We start from the raw sequence: 22,059 nt of genomic DNA on the forward strand, positions 1-22,059 counted from the left end.
TCAAAACCCGAAAAATACGTTAGTATATTATGTTGGAGTTCCAACATAAGTATACTTGAACTCCAGCATATTATACTGAATTTCCAGGATAAGTATGCTGGAACTCCAGCATAATATGATGGAGTTCCAGCATAAGTACACTAGAACTCCAACATAATATACTGGAGTTCCAGCAAGTATACCGGTCCAGTATAATATACTGGAGTTTGGAGCATCGATGCTCCAGTCTCCAGTATATTATAATGGAGCCAGCAAAGTATACCAGTCCAGCATAATATGCGGGAGTTCATACACAGGTACATCGAACTCCAGTATATTATGCTAGACTGATCTCTATTGCAGCAAAATGGTGGCTATTTTTGAATGACCAGTCCGAAAACTGACTATACCGTGCTATTTGAGGATAATATTTTATTCATTAAAAATCAATACTCAAAATAAATTACTCAAAAATATTTTCAAGGTGCTCATGACATATCGAACACCAACAAAATCATCTTCGTCAAGCACATCTGAATCCTCTTGTGAAATAAAGATATCTTAACATCTTCATTTTCATTTAAATCTATAATTAATAGGCAATGATAATTAGTTAAACATTAAGAAATAACTAAAATTTTAAGAATCAAAAATTATTTCTGTTCACATGAAAAATATTATCAATTTGAGATTGGACTAGTCTTCTCATTATTATTTTTTTATATATTTTATATATTTTTAAGTAAACACATTATTAAGCCCCACGGGCCGGCCCAGCCTAACCTCGGTCAAGCCTTATGGGTCACGGGGTTACTGGCCGAGCTTCAAAAAACTTCATTTCTCCAAAAATCTTAGCTCAATCTTACTAAAACACGGGTTTTGTTGGGCCGGATCAACGAGTCAAGCTCGTATTGACGGCTCTACTTTTTTCTTTATGAATGCAAAACTAAAATAAAATGATAATTTCTAAAATATATACTATGCTATATTTTTTCCGCAAACCTCCGTCCTATGTGATAAGGGATAACACAATCTGGCAAACTATTTTTGCCAACTTTTACGTATAAAACCTAAAACGAAATTATTTCTTGCGTCCATATTATTGTGATTCCACAGATTCTCTATAACTCTTTTATAAAGAAGAATATTTTCACATTTCATTGATTCCAATGAAATTTTTTGAATTTGATGCATTCTAGGTTTGACGTAAAATCTTCTTTTATTGCAGTTTGTGAGTTTTAAGGTAAATATGTTTTAACAGTTCTTGATTCTGTTAATACCATAATTAGACTGCTGGAATGCTATTTTGTTTATTAATTGATCTTATAATCATGAATTAATTCTGGTTTATCTTGTTTCTGGGAGATTTTCATTAATATTCCTTGAATCTGCTATGATATAACTCCCGCTATGCGCGGGGTTTGGAAAGGGTCGGACCATAACGTTTATTGTACGCAGCCTTATATTGTATTTTTGCAAGAGGCTGTTTCCATGGCTCGAACCCGTGAGCTCCTGTTTACATATTTATATGTTTAAATCACTTAAGAAACTAGCATTCATATTCTGTAATTGTTGTTTTCAGTGATTGGTAATTTATTATTGTAAAAGCATGATTCTAAAGTTTATGAAAATTGAATATTTTTCTTGATTCAGCCCGGTGCACTGAGCACCCTCTATGCGCGGGGTTCGGGGAAGGGACGGACCACAAAGGTCTATTGTATGCAGCCTTAGCGGCAACTTTGCCATTCCAATATGCTAAATAATTTTGGAAATTCACTTTTCTATGTTGCAGAGAAAACATTGTTTCGGTATAACCATCTGGCATCAGAAACACACTTGCATGACTAATCTGGATTGGCGCCGTGTAGGGCCCACTATAGAGAGAAGCACTCCCTACCAAAGATATAGTTGATATTGGTTTAGTAAGAGGAAAAGATGTTAAGATTATTGGCTGAAGTAGCTAATATTGGCAACTCAAAATCTGCTGAAGAAGGCCTAATAAGTGTTGTGCTACCACTGCTTAAACTTCTTTCCCTTGCACTTTTCGGATTAGTTTTAGCTCACAAGAAATTCCAAATTGTCCCAAGAGAAACATTCAAATTGCTTAGCAAACTTGTTTTTGCTCTTTTCTTGCCCTGTTTGATCTTCACTCACTTGGGACAATCGATAACGCCTGAGAATTTCGTGCATTGGTGGTTTATACCGGTTAATGTGTTGTTAAGTACACTAGTTGGCTTTCTCTTAGGAGTCTTAGTGGTGATCATATGTCGTCCACCTCAAGAATTTACTCGATTCACGATTATATTTACTGCATTCGGTAACACTGGAAATCTTCCACTAGCTATAGTTAGCTCTATTTGTCATAGTGCGGATAATCCCTTTGGACCTGATTGCAAGAGGAATGGAGTTGCCTATGTTTCTTTTGCTCAATGGGTTGCTGTGATTCTAGTTTACACGCTCGTTTATCATATGATGGAGCCTCCGATGGAGTACTATGAGGTTGTCGAAGAGGGAGTTGAAAAGGAGGAGGATCAGCAGACGGATAATGAAGTGAGTAGACCTCTTCTAGTTGAAGCAGAGTGGCCGGGGATTGAAGACAAAGAAAACGAACATTCAAAAACACCCCTTGTCGCGAAGATCTTTATGTCCGTTTCAAATCTTTCGATATCCAATACACCTGATATCGAAAACAATATAGTAGAAGATGCAGGAGAAAGTCCCAAGTCAATTAGGTGTTTGGCAGCACCTAAAGTTGTCAAGAAAATGAGAACAGTTGCTGAACAGACTCCTGTACAGCACATCCTTCAGCCCCCGACGATTGCTTCTTTACTTGCAATAATCGTTGGAATGGTTCCTCATGTCAAGGCGTTTGTCTTTGGATATGACGCTCCACTGTCTTTCATCACGGATAGTTTAGAAATCTTAGCTGGTGCAATGGTTCCATCGGTCATGCTAATTCTTGGAGGAATGCTCGCTGAAGGGCCTAACGATTCTAAACTTGGCCTTCGGACTATGATTGGTATATCAATAGCAAGACTTTTGGTGCTTCCTTTGTTGGGGATTGGCGTTATTACATTGGCCAATAAGATGCATTTTCTTGTCGAGGGTGATCATATGTATACGTTTGTGCTTCTGTTGCAGTATACAACGCCAAGTGCAATCTTGTTGGGTGCAATTGCTAGCTTGAGAGGTTATGCAGTAAGTGAAGCCTCGGCACTTATTTTCTGGCAACATTTATTGGCACTCTTTTCCTTGTCATTATACATTGTTGTTTACTTTAAGCTATTCTCTTTTTTCTGAGCTGAATTTCGAGCAGAGTTACATGCTCTTGATTGTAATCATTGTACGTAAATGCTTCACTTGAAAGGGCACGATTACTAGTGTATGACTAGCTTGTTCTGTAATCAGACATTTGGATGTTATGCCTGATCTAATTTATGACAAAGCTGAGAACATATACAGAACTTGTTTAGATTCATTTCATATTCTATCCACATATAGGTTTATCTTTGGTTTGAAAAAAGAACAGTACAATAGATTTACTGATCAAAGGCTTCATAGAGTTCCTGTGTTTGCTTGCAACATCATTGACAAATAATGTGATCAGTCTGTGTACATCTTCCAAATGAACGGAAGAGAGAGAGCAGTGGCGGAGCCACATGTATTCAAGGGGTGACACCCTTTCACCGGAAACTTACAGTGTATAGTTAGGTAAAAGAAAGTTATACATATATACTATATAACTTCCTTCGACTGTTTCATGGGTTTACTTATGTTTTAACCCCCTAGTGAAAATTCTGGCTCAACCATTGCGAGAGAAACAGTACATATTAGACCTCAAAACTCCTATGAGTAATCATCTATATGAATAATAATGATACCTGATGTGCTGCTTACATAAAACCAATCAAACATGGTAGTCATAACATATAGTCATTCATCTGACATACACTTTACTTAGTCTTAAGTGTTCCATGTCTTATATAATCAGTTTAAGCAATTGGTTTAGTGGTGGATTTTCACTCTCCATGTTTGTTTGCTGAGAAAATTTTCTGATAGCTACTTTCCAAAAGTCTGTACTCTGTATATTTCCCTCTGGTCTGTATTAGTAACTGGAGTTTTATGGATTTTCAATCCATGTTACTAAGGGCTCGTTTGGTATGAGAGATAAGAGAAAATTAATCCTGGGATTAAATTTAAGATGAGTTTATCTCATATTTGATTGGGATAAAATCGTGGTATAACTAATCACGTGATTAGTTATCCGGGATCGTAGTATTTTTTTTTTATCCCTATAGGAGGGTGGGATACCTAATTCCCAAGATAACTAATCCCGGAGTAATTAATCATGGGATAACTTGTTTCCCAACCAAACGACCCCTAAGGCTACTCTCCAAATGAACTTGATACTAGCCTATGTTAGCCTATTGTAATGCTGATACTACAATAGGCTTATTGGAGAGTAGCAATGTAGTAATGTTAGCCTATTGGAGAGTAGCAATTGACAATGTAGTAATGTTAGCCTATTGGAGAGTAGTCATTGTAAACTATGTTAGCCTATTGTAATTTGATACTAACAATCCATTTAGCCTTGCTATTAACAAAAAAAAAATTATAATAGCAATCCATGTTTTACTAAGGCTAAAAGGTTATGAATTTTATGTTAAAGCGAGACATAACAATCGCGGAAGATAGAACAAATAATACTGTCACAATCGAAAGGGAGAAGGTCCAAATTTGACCCTCAACTATGTGAAATGGCCTAGATTTTTCCCCGTCAATAGTTTGGGTCAAATGTGTCCCGATCGTTGAAAAGGGTAAAAAATATCTCTCTACTATTGTTTATTGTTTACTTATGCCACCCGTTATACTTTTCGTCCATATTTGTCCCTGCCGTTAACAAAGTTTGCAAAATTACCCCTAACCCTAACGTCCCTCCACTGTGGCAGCTGACCCCATCAATTTTATCCATGTCAGCTACCATGTCATCGACCCCACCAAATTAAAACCCTAAATAAACGACCCCCCACTCCTCACCTATCCACCCTTTCTCTCATCTTCTCTCCCTCACCTCATACCAAAATCGTCAAAAACCATGGCATTTCACCGTAAAATTTTCAGCGGGCAGAACTAACCTCCACGGTAGTGGCTCCCCTCTTCGTATCCTTTCTCCTTCATCATGTTTCGTCATTCAAGCAGCAACCCCGTTCCGCCAAACCAGCAAATGGAACCGGCGAAACTCGCCGAAAAAGTCACAAGGCCACCACCACTGACTACCTCTACTCTTTCTCACTCTATTCCCTCTTCTTCTTCATTTTCATCCAGCATGAAAACAGGCGAGATCTACAGATCTTGATTAAAAATGGAAAAAACACCACTGCCTTTCCCCTCCTTCAAGGGAAACATTCAAATTGCTCAGCAAACTTGTCTTTGCTCTTTTCTTGCCATGTTTGATCTTCACTCACTTGGGACAATCAATAACGCTTGAGAATTTCGCGCATTGGTGGTGTATACCTGTTAATGTGTTGTTAAGTACACTAGTTGGCTTTCTCTTAGGAGTATTAGTTGTGATCATATGTCGTCCACCTCAAGAATTTACTCGATTCATGATTATATTTACTGCATTCGGTAATACTGGAAATCTTCCACTAGCTATAGTTAGCTCTATTTGTCATAGCACGGATAATCCTTTTGGACCTGATTGCAAGAGGAATGGAGTTGCCTATGTTTCTTTTGCTCAATGGGTTGCTGTGATTCTAGTTTACACGCTCGTTTAGCATATGATGGAGCCTCCGATGGAGTACTATGAGGTTGTCGAAGAGGGAGTTGAAAAGGAGGAGGATCAGCAGACGGATAATGAAGTGAGTAGACCTCTTCTTGTTGAAGCAGAGTGGCCAGGGATTGAGGACAAAGAAAATGAACATTCAAAAACACCCCTTGTCGCGAAGATCTTTATGTCTGTTTCAAATCTTTCAATATCCAATACACCTGATATCGAAAACAATATAGTAGAAGAAGCAGGTGAAAGTCCCAAGTCAATTAGGTGTTTGGCAGCAACTAAAGTTGTGAAAAAAATGAAAACAGTTGCTGAACAGACTCCTGTACAGCACATCCTTCAGCCCCCGACGATTGCTTCTTTACTTGCAATAATCGTTGGAATGGTTCCTCATGTCAAGGCGTTTGTCATTGGATACAACGCTCCATTGTCTTTCATCACGGATAGTTTAGAAATCTTAGCCGGTGCAATGGTTGCATCGGTCATGCTAATTCTTGGTGGAATGCTCGCTGAGGGGCCTAATGATTCCAAACTTGGTCTTCGGACTATGATTGGTATATCAATAGCAAGACTTTTGGTGCTTCCTTTGTTGGGGATTGGCGTTGTTACATTGGCTAATAAGATGCATTTTCTTGTCGAGGGTGATCATATGTATACGTTTGTGCTTCTGTTGCAGTATACAACGCCAAGTGCAATCTTGTTGGGTGCAATTGCTAGCTTGAGAGGTTATGCAGTAAGTGAAACCTCAGCACTTATTTTCTGGCAACATATATTGGCACTCTTTTCCTTGTCATTATACATTGTTGTTTACTTTAAGCTATTCTCTTTTTTCTGAGCTGAATTTCGAGCAGAGTTACATGCTATATTTGGTCGTCATTGTACGTAAATGAGATGTTTGGTTATTATGCCTGATCTTATTATTGACAAAGCGGAGAACATATACGGATTTTTCTTTTTAGGATATATACAGAGCTTGTTTAGATTTATTTCATATGCTATCCACATATAGGTTGCTGTTTTACTATTAGGAGAAACCAAATTATCTCTTTTCGTTTATCATATTGGCACTGAATACGGTGATACTGAGTTTGATCCCAATCAAGATCCGGGAAGAAATAAGTCATTTAACACTAGAATCTTTGGCAGATTGAATAGTGTTATATTCATATTTGAATTGATTGTAAGCTGGAGGACCTCTTTTGCGCCGCTTCTGCATATTTTATTTAAACTTGATATCTTTGATTTTGGAAGGGGAGCCTAGGTGTAACCGGTAAAGTTGTTGTCATGTGACCAAGAGGTCACGGGTTCGAGCCGTGGAAACAGACTCTTGCAAAAATGCAGGTTTATGCTGCGTACAATAGACCCTTGTGCTCCGGTCTGCATAGCGGGAGCTTAGTGCACCGGGCTGCCCCTTTTCTTTTATATCTTTAAATTTGACAAAACAACAGTACAATGGACTAATTGATCAAATGCTTCTTAGAGTTCCTGTATTTGCTTGAAACATCATTGACAAATAGTTTGATCAACAACAACAACAACAACCCAGTATAATCCCACTTAGTGGGGTCTGGGGAGGGTAGTGTGTACGTAGACCTTACCCCTACCCTAGGGTAGAGAGACTGTTTTCAAATAGACCCCCGACATCCTTCCCTCCAAGAACTTCCCACCTTGCTCTTGGGGAGACTCGAACTCACAACCTCTCGGTTGGAAGTGGGGATTGCTTACCATCAGCGCAACCCATCAGAGCAACAAATAGTTTGATCAATCTGTTAAAATACATCTTCCAAATGATTGAAAGCGAGAGAGATGGTACATATTGGACCTCAAAAACTCCTAAATGTTTACTTATGAGTAATCATCTATTTGAATGATGATGATACCTGATATGTTGCTTACATGAAACCATTAGAACAACATGGTGGTCATAACAATCAGTTTTTGCTGTACCAGTGCGTGCATCTGATATATCCATAGTCTTAAGGTTTTCTATTCCAAGTTTTGGGCTAGTCGATATTCCTGTGCACAGGCAGATCGAGGATTTAAACTTGATTGGTTCAACCTTTAAGATTCTTAGCAATGAAATATGCTCAAACTTTAGTATTTCCGACACAGAATATATATTCTGTGTCGAAAATACTGGATTCGGTTGAACTCATTGAATTTAAGCTGCATCAACCTCTGTTTCTATGTGCTTCTTTACTTAAGTATCTTGAAAACAACTTGCTTAGACCTCTTTATTTTGGGAGCTCATTGATGTTATATGTTATGCATTTCTACAGCATAGCTTCACTTAACCCAAAATCTTACAATTTATTCTTTATTGCCTGATCTAAGTGTCTATATAATCAGTTTAAGAAATTCATTTAGTGGTGTATTTTCACTCTCCATGTTTGCTGAGAAAATTTGAGAAAATTCAAAAGTCTGTACACGCTACCCTCCCCAGATTATACACTGTGAGAATACATTGGGTACGTTGTTATTGTTGTAGTATTAAGAAAGAATATTACAATAGCAATCCATGTTACTGAGGCTAAGAGGTTATGAATTTTATGTTAAAGCAAGACATAACATTAATCGCGAAAGATTAAAAAAATAAAAAATAATGTCACAATCGAAAGGGAGAAGGTCCAAATTTGACCCTGAACTATGTGAAGAGAAGATTCCGTAACTAGGCAATGTAGAAAACAAAATTGCAGATTTAAGTAACTAGAATTAGTGTACGTGCGTTTGCACGTGTATTATGCGTTATGCACAAAAGAACATATTTTAATAGGTAAAATAAGAAAGAATTAAGTATAAAGGTAATTGATGATGCAACAAACATTTAAATGGTAAGCTGCCAAAATAGTGTATATGAAATTGAATAAGAATGAATTAAGTTTAATAGCAATTGATGATGCAAAAAAGTTATTACATTAACGAAATAGTTGTATTCAACGTGTAGACACTAAATTGAGTGTTACAACGAATGCTTATCCTCTGTCATCTGTCGAAGAATGTTGATGTGCGCTAGGAAGAATGTTGCTTTAATTGTTACTGGTAAGAGGAAGGCACCTCTAATATAAAACAGTATTGTCGACACATTCAGCGAAACAGTTCAAAATCTATAAAATAAATATAATATATAGTTATAATATATGTAAAATTCATATATAATATGTATACTTAATTTGTGTATAGTTGAGGAGATTTCATAAAAAAGAAAATATTAACATATTATTATAGTCTTTCTATCAACCCTGAAATTTATAATTAAACATATTAATTACGAAGAAATATTTAACATTTTAAACTAAAACTTCTAACTTACATCTCGTTGATAAGCACTATCTCCCTTCGTTTCTTTGCATCTTCTCCCATTGAGGGTTTAACATCCACTAAAATTCCAACTATATCTAAAAAGAATATTAAAACAAATATATGTATGTTACTAAAAAATTAATAAGGCGAATAGAAGTAAAATATTATTTATATATTTAGTGAAAGATTACTGGATGAAATTTAAAGAACTTACCAAAAATTGTTCCATTGGTGCAGTTTGATGCCTCATCGAATGAAATAAAATTATTTGAAAAACCAATAGTCGAAAAGCGATTGTTGCTTTCATCAACAAAAGTATTCTCCTTAAATCCAATCTCAAGCTCCTTGTGCACTGATTGAAAATTAGGATTAACACTATTAATGCCTCCGTTTATGATGTAACCGATCTTGTTTTGTGTAAATGTTCTTTCCACTTCTCAATATAACCACTAAAAAGTGTAGCGTAAATTTTTGTTCCCTGTAAAAAGTTTCACTTTAAGTTTAATCTGATGGTTAAAACTAATATCAAAAGACATGAAATAAATTACTGATATAAAATAATATTTACCTCTTTATCAACTAATGTCACAATTTTTTCGGGTGTCTTGATTTGTCTTATTGTTGAACTTTGTTACTATTCCACTCCTAAACACTAAGACTCGTATTACCCAACATAAAGAAGATACTCTTACACTATTAATTGGGACACATTGGTCTGACAATTCTTTTTCACTGACCATTACAGGTGTACCTAAAATAAAGCATGCGTAAGAGTTTTATAAGTTATCAAAGTGACTAAATCCATAATTGATTTTTTTAATGATATAAGGAAGATTATTTACCTGAACGGATGTAATTGGTGAAACCTGAGTGAATCAAGCATGGCAATCGCAAATAACACAATTATAAGTCATGTAGTATTAATATTACACAAAATTAAATGAGATAGTCTAATTTTTAATTTTTTTTAAAACAAGCAACTTGAGGTTGCATAACAAGAAGTATTATTAATTATACAACAAAGAAAAAAAATACTAATATTTAAGTAATAAAACTTAGGTCGAATTAATTTTGCCTTGTTTAAGAAACTTGAAGAAAAATTGATTTATTAACTTTCCTTTTGTGAGAAACGTGAAGAAAAGTTATACCAAATAATTAAGGCAAAATTTACTAACAATTAATTCTAGCAAAATATACCAAAATAATACAAAATTAAGTAAATGAATATTTTTAAGTATTAATGAATAACTTAAAGTACTATATTGTCCCATGTGAATTGTATATTTTAAAGGGTATAAAAGGCGAACGACATTTCGCTAATGGCCTTCGTGCTTTTAATATAATATAGATAAAATGAATATTTCAATTGTAGCCATGAAAAAATTACCATCTTAGCAAATCCCTGCCAGAAATGGAACCCTTATTTTTTTAAGCCTAAAATCTCGCCATAACAACCTTTTTATTCTCAATCCCTATATCAACATGATGCATCCATTCCAAAAAATTCCTAAATATATGAAAGTTAATTAATGCTAACTACATTCATTTCATTAACTTATTTTCTCTCTTCACAAACATTATTTTTTCCCTTTAGATAATCATCAAAAGTTAAGAAGAAAAAAAAAACATAAAGGACTAGCTTTGCAGTGGCATAAATAATACAATATATAAATTAAATATACCAACTATTTATATATAATATAAGTATGTCTTCAAACCTACCAGAAAAAAATACTGTTGCATTAATTATACAATCAATATAATTGTTAGACACACATCTTATAACATTTCATTGTAAAACTAATCCACGAAATATACCTATTATATACATAGTATATATATTAAATATTAAACATACGATATACAATGTATAATATACGTATAAACAATATATACATATACATACATATATATATTTCATTAAACAATATATATGACATATTGATGAAATAAATATATTATATTAAAGGTATATCTTGGAGAAAAAAATAAAATTATGCAGTATAAAATTAAACATTGGACAAAATACAAGAAGTTCCCACGATTGCTTCTTTTCAGTATTTTTAAGATATCTGGGTGGGTATTTATTTATTGAAGTGAAAAAAAGATTATGAAATGCAGATTGATTTAGATTGTGTATGAGAGAATAATGAAAAAGGGACTTTTTCTTAGAGCACCTATTCGGAATCAAAATTCAAAGAAAATGGCAAGTTTAGATTAATGATGAGAGAGAATATTCTAATAAATTAATGTGGTTCAATAATCCCTTGAATTACGTTTTAAAAATAGCAGAATAACCTAAATGACACTTATATTTGTCACACTTTGTCATACCGATTTTCCTACTTCATTTGTTTTCATCCAGACATTTTAACTTGATCAAAGTCTATTATTTAAACCTCTCTAACCGTTGACCAAGCACATGTGGCAACGTAATGGTTGAGCCGGACAAAGTGAGTGTAATTCACGCGAATAATGAGCGTGAATATGAACATTTTGAACCAAAAATAATTAAAATAAGAAGAAAAAATTAATTAAATAAGAATGAAAATAAAATAAGTAAAAAAAAAATAAAAAAAAAAAAGCAAAAAAGGTATGTCTCTTTCTGTTCTTCCCGTACCCACCCCCTCCCTTTTTGTTCCCTCTGTACCTTCTTCTACTTCCAAGTAAATATTTACAATCTCAGCTTGATTATATCTCAATTAGTTGTTCTCAAATAAAATTGATCTCAAACACAAATAAAATTTTTATCTAGGTTGCAAAAATATGAGGTTGTGATGATAATTTTTTCTTTTGTCTCCAATCCCTTGCCTTGTCTTCAATATTATAGATCTGAGCCACCATTGATTTTCCTCCATTTTTAATCTCTGAAATTCGGAGGTGAAAACCAACAACCCTTGTTTTTGAATGAGGGTAGCTTCTGTTCTACTGGGACCTCAATAATGCGAGAACAAATGGCATTAGCGATGCCTTAACCGTGTTCTCTCTGTTCACCGGCAATTATGGTGAGGTCAGTAATGACATGCTTAGAATTGAAAGTTAAATCGGACAAAAAAAGCTCGTAAAGCCTAACAATCTCATCCATGGTCGGGTGCAACACGATAACATCATCACCGTCAAGCAGACAAGATTTAAGTGGGCTTTAGACGTAAAAATTCTAGCAAGGATGACAGAGAAGAGGGGAGAGACAGAAGTGGTTCATACTTTCTAAACCTTAACTAAGGGGGGAAGTGTAAACTGGAGGGAAAATTTGGATTTGGGAGGGATAATAATCATTTCCCCTTTTATTTTCTTATGTGGCATAATAATTGACCTGGAGCCTACGTGGTTTAATTTTTATTGTATTACACGCACTGGTGGCCTCGTGTCATAAGCATTTATTATACACGATTTGAAGGAGTGTAAGTGTTCAATTGACAAATTATTAAGTTTGGGGACCGGCATGACAAATTGGGACAAGTATAGGTGTCATTTAGGCCATTCTGCCTTTAAAAATTAAATGTCATGTAAAGAATCTTAAAAAGTGCTTTAACTGTAAATGAATGTGCTATTTTTAAAATAAAACAAAAGTAATGTTATTTATATAAAAAATCTTTACAAAGGGACTAACAGTGTTAAAATCATAGATAGTAGATATAGTTTGGATCAAATGTGTCCCGATCGTTACCAAAATGAGTCAGATCACATTATTTCCAAACGAAAAATCATATGAGGAGTCCGAAACTGAAATGATGCCTTTTTGGGCATAAAATACGTTTATACAGTTTTAAAAAAATCATATTTCTACCTAAAATGCAGTATAATACTGACAATTTGTGTTCTGCAAGACTGACAATTTGTTTGTTAGTGTAAAACGTATTATAATACTACATTTTACTTAAACGTAGTATTATATTGCGTTTTACACTAACTTTTGGGTCCACCAATAAGTGTTCTAGGGATAATTGATATAACAATAATTCAAATACATAAAATATGGTATTATACTGCGTTTTACATAAAAATATTTTGCACCCCAAGCTAGTACTTGCCTTATTTAAAGGCGTTAGGATTTTATGAAAATTCATTCAAAACTTTCCTTCAAACTTCCGTTCATACTTCTCTTCTTCTTATCAAGTATTTTTTTATAATGTCTGATGAGCCAAAAATAAGGGTTTCATTATATTAGGGGGGAGGGGTGAGGTTGTAATGGAGAATAACTCTGTGAGGTATAGTTCACCTCCGCAGTGTCATGTTAAGTTTCCGCTTATAATGGAGTACGATAAATTGGTATCGTTGTTATGTAAAAAAATTAGTGTGAGGAAACGTTCGGTGAACCTTAAAGTAACCGGTAGATTTCCGTATTCTGTGACCCCGCAGGGGTTTGCTTATTATTTGAGTTTAACATCGAAGATGATGAAACTCTTAGAGATTTTTTGCGGATTCCTGATGAATACAAGGAATTTATTGTAATAAAATTTTTTGAAATGTACGTCAAGGTTGAAGATTTTCCCAATAATGAGGGTATGCATAGTAGGGATAACCCTCAGGCATCGGGTGGTTATTCTGGAGCAGTTTTTGCCGAACAGATTCCTGATGAAAGAGCTTGCCTTAATTTAAACTTGTCACCACCGGCGAATGAGCAGTCACAAAATAATTTTTCGACTTTATATAATCCACAAGACGACTGGTAAACTTCAATTTTTCTACGTTTTAGCGATGTTTATTTTATGTTTGAATTGGATTTATATTAACACTCATATTTTTCATAGGGGGTACCGTCATGATATGAATTTTACAAGTTATGACCCCGCTCCTAGTTGGAATATGCGTAGTTCTGGCGTGTTGGACCACGGTGGTCCTTCCGGGAATTATCACCAACAAGAAAATATTCATCATGGAACGTCAACACAATACGACTTTTAAGTAAAGTGATATAGCTATATGTAAAGTATTTATCTAGTTGAGTAGCTTATCATTTTGTTGTTTTTGTGCAGTGAAAACGAGCAGCTTGATGTTCCTGACCTCATACATTTGCCTATAGACAACGTATTGACTCGCGATTTGGTAGATAAGCAGAGTCAGGAAGATCATAATGATTACGCCAACAATTCCGATGAGTCTGGAGAGGACACACCCTTCCTTGATGAGGGTGATGACAAGGAGGAAGTGGATGCCGAACCTGAGCTGACAAGGGAGCATGCTCCTCCATCTCCCATTAGACGAAGAGTGTACGAGTCCCACGTGCCGTTTCATGAGCTGAATATTCCCTACCTTGATAATCTATCAAGTATGTCAGACGTGGATGTCCTCACAAGGGATGATGACGAAATTCGGTCAGCAATGTGGGATGAGTCTAGACCAGCGGTGCTGGCAAAGGGCATGTATTTCCCCGATAAAGCTCGCCTAATCAGGGCTGTAAAAATCTACAGCATAAGAGAGTGTCGTGAGATGACGGTAAGGGAGTCAACTACGGAGGTATATAAGGTTGTATGTTGTAGAGACTTTATGGGTTGTCACTGGATGTTGCGTTCCAGCAAGAAGAAATCAGGGCTGTAGAAAGTGGATAAATTTATTAGCACCCACAGATGTAAAATGGACACATTCAATGAGAATCACTTCAACCTGGATGTAGACTTGATTTCTCTTGTCTTGATTCCATATTTGGAAGTGTCCATTAGGTTCAAGATTAAAGAGTGTATTACAGCGTCCACCAGGAGTATGGTTGTACTATAACCAAAAGAAAGGCATATCTCGGTCGCAAACGTACCTTTGAACTTATTTATGGCGACTGGGATAAGTCTTTTTCATCTCTTCCCAGGTACATGGCCGCACTACAATACTTTAACCCCAGGACTATTGTTGAATGGAGGCGTGAGCAGAGTCCTAACAGACCCGAATATATTTTCAACTATGTGTTCTGGTCATTTAAACCAGCAATTGATGGTTTTGTGCATTGTCGTCCTGTAATTTCCATAGACGGTACTCATGTCTATGGAAAGTATGATATTAAGTTTTTGATTGCAGTTGCAGTAGATGCCAGCGGACAAATATTTTCACTAGCTTTTGCCATTTGTGCCAACGAAAGCGAAGAGACATGGACGCTTTTTTGAACCACTTGAAGCAGCACGTTGTCAAACAACGTTCAGGTATTTGTCTAATATTTGATCGATATGGTGGTATTTTAAGTTCTGTATGGCATTTGTATGAATGGCAGGAACCCTATGCATACCACCGTTACTGTGTGAGGCACCTGAAGGTCAATTTCCAGAAGAAATATTCTGACAAGGCCTTGCATGATTTAATGTGGATGGCTGCAACTGAGCACCAGCAGTGCAAATTCATGAGGCGCATGGAAGCGATCCAGCAGTTAGATCCACGAGACTATACTTGGCTGATGGGACATGAGCTTCACATGTGGACATTGCATGCTGATGGTGGCAGACGATGGGGAGCCCTGACTACAAATATGTCGGAGTCATTCAAACAGATTGTGGAGAGGTTTGTTGAAAGGCATGGAGCTGCATCGGCATTGATAGATAGGGGTGTTCAATTTATGCCAATACCGATGAGAAGATTTGAAAGGTACATGAGGCGAGCACATTTTTTTTTACAGTACGATCACGACCGATGTATTTTTGAAGTTAAGACCGCTATCCGCGGTCACCGGGAAATAATCTATAGACGGTGAATGAAGCCAACAGGTTCTGTTCATGTGGGAAATGGACCATCTACCACATGCATTGCACACATGCCTTGAAGTGCTTTCAACAAGTTGGTTTAGGGGCAACCAACTATATTGATAGGCAATACAGTGTTGATGTATACGTAGACACATATAGTGGGCAATTGCAGCCATTGGGTGCTGAGCATTATTGGCCGCCAGAACCTTTTAAAATGGTGTGTAACAAGGACTATTTACGCAAGCTACAAGTGCAAAAGAGAACGCGTATACGGAACCGAATGGATGTTGGTGACACCGTTTATGAGCATAAATGTGGCATATGCTCGCAAACAGGACACGGCCGTCGTAAATGTCCTTCAGGTGGTGTGCGTGGTAGTGGTAATCCAACTCCTGGTGCAAGTTCGTCCAATGTACCCAACTATCAAGGATACACCTAGTCTTTTGTTTTCGTATTTTTTTTGTAATACGCTCCTGTACTTGTGTATGTTGCAATATCTATCAAATAAAATTATGTTCCACAATCTTGTTACATCTTATTTTTTAACATGACCTTTTGAATTGGGATGTTGATAAGGTTGTTCAAATATTCAACTTATTTGTGTTAGTAAAGAAGACGAATCTAAAAATTAAAAAAAAACTATAAAATCAAGACATCCTTTATTATCCTTCTTAAAATTTAATGTGTAAAGCGTGATATAATACTATATTTTGGGTGTTGTCTTGTCATTCTGAAAAAAGCTGAACCGACTGCGAAAAATCTGTTTTGTTTCATAAAAATTTAATATGTAAAGTGTGGTATAATACTACGTTTTGTGTGTTGTATTATCGTTCTGGAAAAAGCTGAACCGACTATCAAAAAGTTGTTTTGTTTCATAAAAATTTAATATGTGAAGTGGTATAATACTACGTTTTGTGTGAAATCTTGCCTATAAATAACGGGTGCATTCTAGTTATTTTTTGCGCTTAACAATAACCAATAGCAAATATTTTCATAAAACCAAGGTTTCTCTTTAACAAATGTCTCAACAACCCCTTTATGTCCCAAGGTGCGAGAGCGGCAAAAAATGCATGATGCACGATTGTTGGGAAGAAGCTGGACGCCACTACTGGGCGTGTATGAACAAATTTTATAGACAACCCGACAAACCTACATGCTTTTGGACTGAGTAATTATCTATGGGTTCTAGGCTCGATATTTGAGGCTTAGTAGCACCAAGCTATCCTTAATTATTATGTGTATCAATTTCAATAAGTTTAAAATTTTGTTAGTTTAATAAATTAAATAATTAATTATTTAATTGGACAGAGTAATTAGCTATGGGTTCCAGGCTCGATATTTGAGGCCCAGTAGCACCAAGCTATCCTTAATTCTTTTGTGTGTCAATTTCAATATTTTAAGAATTTTGTTAGTTTATAAATTAAATAATTAATTTTTAATTGGACATGGTATACAACTATGAGTTCCAGACGTGATATTTAATTTGACAACATATATTAATTTGTTAGTTCTGTAAGTTTATTTTATAAATTAAATAATTAATTTTGTAAAGTATAATTGGATAGAGTGTGTAGTTAGTACACACTTAAACTACAGAGACTCTACGCTAAAAGGTTTTATATTTACTATGCTAAAAGGCGCTATATTTTACTACGCTATAAAGCTCTATATTTTACTATGCTAAAAAGCTCTATATTTTATTATGCTAAAAGACCACTATTCTTTAAGCAAATAAATAATCTAAACTAAATAAAAACAACAAACATATGAACATAACATTCACGAAATTACATATAAAACAGTAAAAGATATTTGTGAACTATTTCATTAACAATAAAAATTATTTCTCATATTTTAACTATTTTTTTTAAAACACTAATAATTTAATCCAGGTAAAAATAACATACAAATTTAATCGCAAACATAACATAAATCAACGTGAAAACACATTCAAGAAAACAAATATGCATATGCTCTACGAGTACATAAACTAAGTCGAAATACCTCGATTTATATTTTTTGAAATATTGAAATTTTGACCTCGAAAGAAGGAATCCAAGGCTTGGGTTGTATGCGGGACCTGCGCTCTTCACTTTTTGTTTGACGGGTGATCGCGAGGGGGGGGGGGGAACAGCAGAATGGAGGGGGTTTTTTTTAAAAATGGAAGATCTGTCGTGGGGAAGAAGAAGGAGGGGTTATATTTTATTAAAGGAAAACACAGTATAATACTACATTTTCCTTAAACGTAGTACTATACTGTGTTTTCCTATAAAAAAAATAATTTTTTTAGTAAAACGCAGTATAATGCTACGTTTTACTTTAACGGCTAACTTTTCTTTAAAGTAAAACGCAGTATATACTGCATTTTATGTAGAAATGTAACTTTTTTTAACTGTATAAACATATTTTAAGTACAAAACTACGTCATTTCAGTTTCGGACTCGTTATTTATCTTCCGGTACTATCACATGTCCATCACACGACTTAATTTAAAACTCATCCTTTTTTACCAGCTCCTCCCTTCCTTTTTTACCCATACTCACCGGGAGAAATTCAAAAATAGCCAGATTTATAAGTGGTCATTCAAAACTGGCCACAGTTTAATAAATAATTGAAATTTAGCCACTTTTCATATAAAGATAAATCTAAACAAAAACACTATTCAAAATCCGGAAAAGTACTCAAGTATAATATACTGGAGTTCCAGCATAATATACTGTAGATTGGAGCACCAATGCTCCAATCTCCAGTATATTATACTGAAACTTTCCGCGTGTTGAAGTTCTAGTATAATATGTTGAAAGTTCATACACAGGTGCACCAATTTCCAGTATATTATGCTGGAACTTTTCGTGTTACAACAAAATAGTGGCTATTTTTCAATGACTTTGCAAATTCTGGCTATTTTTTAGTTACCAGTCTGAAAACTTGCTAGCCCGTGCTATTGTCACTTTTTTTTTTTACCGTCCTTTCCCTCCCTTTTTACCCATACCCACTCCCGCTAAAAAGCCGACAAACCCCTTATCTTTCCAAATGGTTATTTAGGCCCGTTTGGCCATGAGTTTTGCCAAAATAAATTTGGGATTTATTTTCAAAACTCATGTTTGGCCATAAATTTTGCCCACATTTTGGCAAAATTTTAAATCTCAAAATCACCCCAATTGCTAATTTTGGTCCAAAATTTCAAAACTTGGGAATTATATACATATTTTTTCAAAATAAAGTTGAAAAATATGTTTTAAAAATGTATGTCCAAACACATTTTCATCTTCAAACCAAACTTCACCAAAATCAGATTTTTCAAAATAAATTTGGAATCTATGGCCAAACGCTAGCTTAATAGAGTAATCGAAGCATGCATGAACTGATCTGAAAACTATTGTTATCCAAAAGAAAATTGATTAATGAACAATATGAATTAATAAGAAAATAAGATAACAAAATTGAATCCGTTCTGCTCCTGCAAGATGTGCATTTGGGTAGTTGGGCATTAATTGTTCTTATCCAATATTCCAAATTAAGGGTGGACATCGGTCGGTTCGGTTCGGTTCGGTTATGAATATTATCGGTTTTGCTTATCGGTTATCAGTTTATAAATATGATAAACTGATAACCAAACTGATAAGATATTGGTTATCGGTTATTAATCATTATCGGTTCAGTTATCGGTTTACCCGATAAGATAAAACTAAAACAGATTCCGCAAATGAGAACAGTTCTGTTTTATGTTGCTTAGATATATTGGCATTCGTTCTCCTTTTCAATTGATCAATATTCTTTTGATAGAAAATGTTTCTTCTAATTGTAAGATTTTCTTGCTGCCAAAAGTACCCACATCATCTGATTGAGTAACAGGATAACCAATTAAAGTTCCATCTTAGTGCAACTTGACTTGAGTCTTCCAAAAAGAACTTCGATTTAAAAGTCAGTGGTTGAATTTGCAAGCAAAGACAATCCATCTGGCGGAGAACTGGTGAGGGCAACAGGGTGTGAGGCGGAGAAAGTGAGAAGTGAGAACTACGTATATGAAACCCCAATGTGTATATACTTAAGGTGCACTAGTAAATTAGTTAACCCTTATTGGGTTATCGGTTTTATTCAATAACAGAATTGCCAAATCGAGATCGAATCGATAACCCAATAAAAAAAAATTATCCGTTATCGAACTGTTAACCCAATAACTCAATAAATAATTAACGCTTCGAATTATCGGTTTTACTGGATATATGCCTACCCCTATTCCGAATCCTATATAAGAATGTGAAAAACGTGCCTTGGGAGTTAGGACCGTGGTAGGTCGCAGGTTTGACTGAATGAAGGGTCAAAGTGCATTTAATAGAAGTTTGGGGTAGAAAACTGACAATTCAAGGTCCATTTTATCAATTGGTTATTTGGACCAAGAACACAGAACCTACACCAAATCCAGATATTTGAATTGAAACTTATCCAAATCAAAAGTAATAATATGATTTTTATTCTCTTATTATTAAAGGAAATAAATGCAAATAGAGAAGACCATTTGACTAGGCAAAAGAAACTTTGAATTGGGATGGTCAAACATTCTATTCTAATTCAAGATGGCATTAAATTTCTTGCCCAAATAAGAAGTGCTTACCTAGAAAAGAAAATATGTTTGACTCAAAGTTTATGGAAAATGTGAATTTCATTTTCAAAACTAATTCCTTATTTTATGCAAAAATCAACATATTATGGTGATTGTTTTTATTTTCTAATCTTGCCTTCAAAGGAAAAAGAAATTATGCTCTTTATCTAACTAGTTGAATTTTAGTTGATTATCCTGAAAAATATTTTTAAATTTGTCCAAAAAAATATTTTTAAATATTTGTCCAAAAATATTTAAGCTTTGAAGCATTTCTTTCTATGGCATGTAAGTTTAACTTATATATATTGACTGTGGAAATAATTTCACTATCAAATCATCCAAAAGACAATTAAAATTAAAAATATACAATTAATGGAATAAGTGAACTAGAACATAGGCAAATAATCTTTTACAATTGGTTAATTGTACTAATTTATCTTTAGTTTGCACAAGAAAGTCCAAAATCTGAGTGGTTGTCCTAGGGGGAAAAGAAAGATGCTCCATGATTATGGAGTAGATGTAGGTTTTAATCAAACAATTTAATGGCCATAAGAAAAAGTAGACTTCCCACCAGGGGTGTTCATAAAAACCCGAAAAATCGAATCAAACCGAAAATTAAATCAAATCGATCAAAAAAATCGATACTTTTTGGTGTGGTTTGGTTTTGGTTTTGAATTTTAAAAACCGATCAAATTTGGCTTGGTTTTGATTTTAATCAGAAAAAAACCAAACCAAACCGACTATAGGAATATCAATTTCAAATTTATTATTACACCTATATATATGTATATTGTTATACAAAGTTTCAAAAAATTTATGGTGAATGTTAATAGTTTGCACTTTTAATATAGTTCTTTACCTTTACATTCTAGATTGATTGGTAGTTTTCTTTTGTTTAGTGTAAGAATCCTTTTCGTGTTTAAAATAACATATTTTTAATTGAGTCCTTAAATTATTCATCACTATTTGATTTAATTATCATCAATATATTTTGGTAAATAATAGATTTCTCAAAGGGCAATTGATTTGATAGTGTTACATTGAAAATGTGGTCGCCGGAATATGTATTTGGTAGTGTATGTCTTATATTTAAGAAAAAACCGACAAATAACAGAAAAAACCGACATAAACCGAATCGAGAAAAACCGACTTAATTAGTTTGGTTTGGTTCTAATATTTGAAAAACCGACTTACTTGATTTGATTTTTTTGTAGGGAAAAACCGATCCAAACCGAACCATGAACACCCCTACTTCCCACATGTTGCTATCCTAGAGAAAAAAACAAGATTACCTTAGTTCATTAACAATCAAAAAGCATAATCATGAAGCGTCTAAGAAAAATTTCATGAATTACAATAGATTAATTTAAAGTTTAAAAGTTTTTTAATCATTAGGTATTCGCTGACACAATTAATTTATATTCCGCCAGTAAGCCTATTTAGAATAAAAAATTAACTTTTTATCAAAATATTATTCATTTTCAGAACTCAAACTTGAAACCTCTAATTTTTTAAGTTAAGAGGGTTTCAAAGATAGACAATTAAAATTGAGTATTATTTTAAATGAAAGCATGATACCTGCCTTGTTTCCTACACCTAAGTACTAAGTACTAAGTAATATTTAATATTAGAGCTATCTCTATATATGGATTCTTTTCACATGGCCCCATTAAAAAGAGAAAAAAGATATAGAGTTAGGGGTGTTCATGGTTCGGTTTGGATCGGTTTTTTCCTAAAAA

At 34.5% G+C, this 22,059-nt stretch overlaps 1 protein-coding gene and 1 pseudogene across 1 annotated transcript; both read left to right on the forward strand.

The window, feature by feature from the left end:
- Positions 1 to 996: 996 nt before the first annotated feature.
- On the forward strand, positions 997 to 3,419 carry LOC107808763 (protein PIN-LIKES 2-like). Its single transcript, XM_016633330.2, has 2 exons — positions 997 to 1,222; positions 1,772 to 3,419. The coding sequence occupies exon 2, from the start codon at positions 1,915 to 1,917 to the stop codon at positions 3,277 to 3,279; it is 1,365 nt and encodes a 454-aa protein (XP_016488816.1). The 5' UTR covers positions 997 to 1,222; positions 1,772 to 1,914; the 3' UTR covers positions 3,280 to 3,419.
- A 1,585-nt stretch (positions 3,420 to 5,004) lies between these two features.
- LOC107808762 (protein PIN-LIKES 2-like) lies at positions 5,005 to 6,675 on the forward strand (annotated as a pseudogene).
- Positions 6,676 to 22,059: the final 15,384 nt, after the last annotated feature.

Source organism: Nicotiana tabacum, chromosome 20 (assembly GCF_000715075.1).
Source record: "Nicotiana tabacum cultivar K326 chromosome 20, ASM71507v2, whole genome shotgun sequence".
NCBI classification, from domain to species: domain Eukaryota; kingdom Viridiplantae; phylum Streptophyta; class Magnoliopsida; order Solanales; family Solanaceae; genus Nicotiana; species Nicotiana tabacum.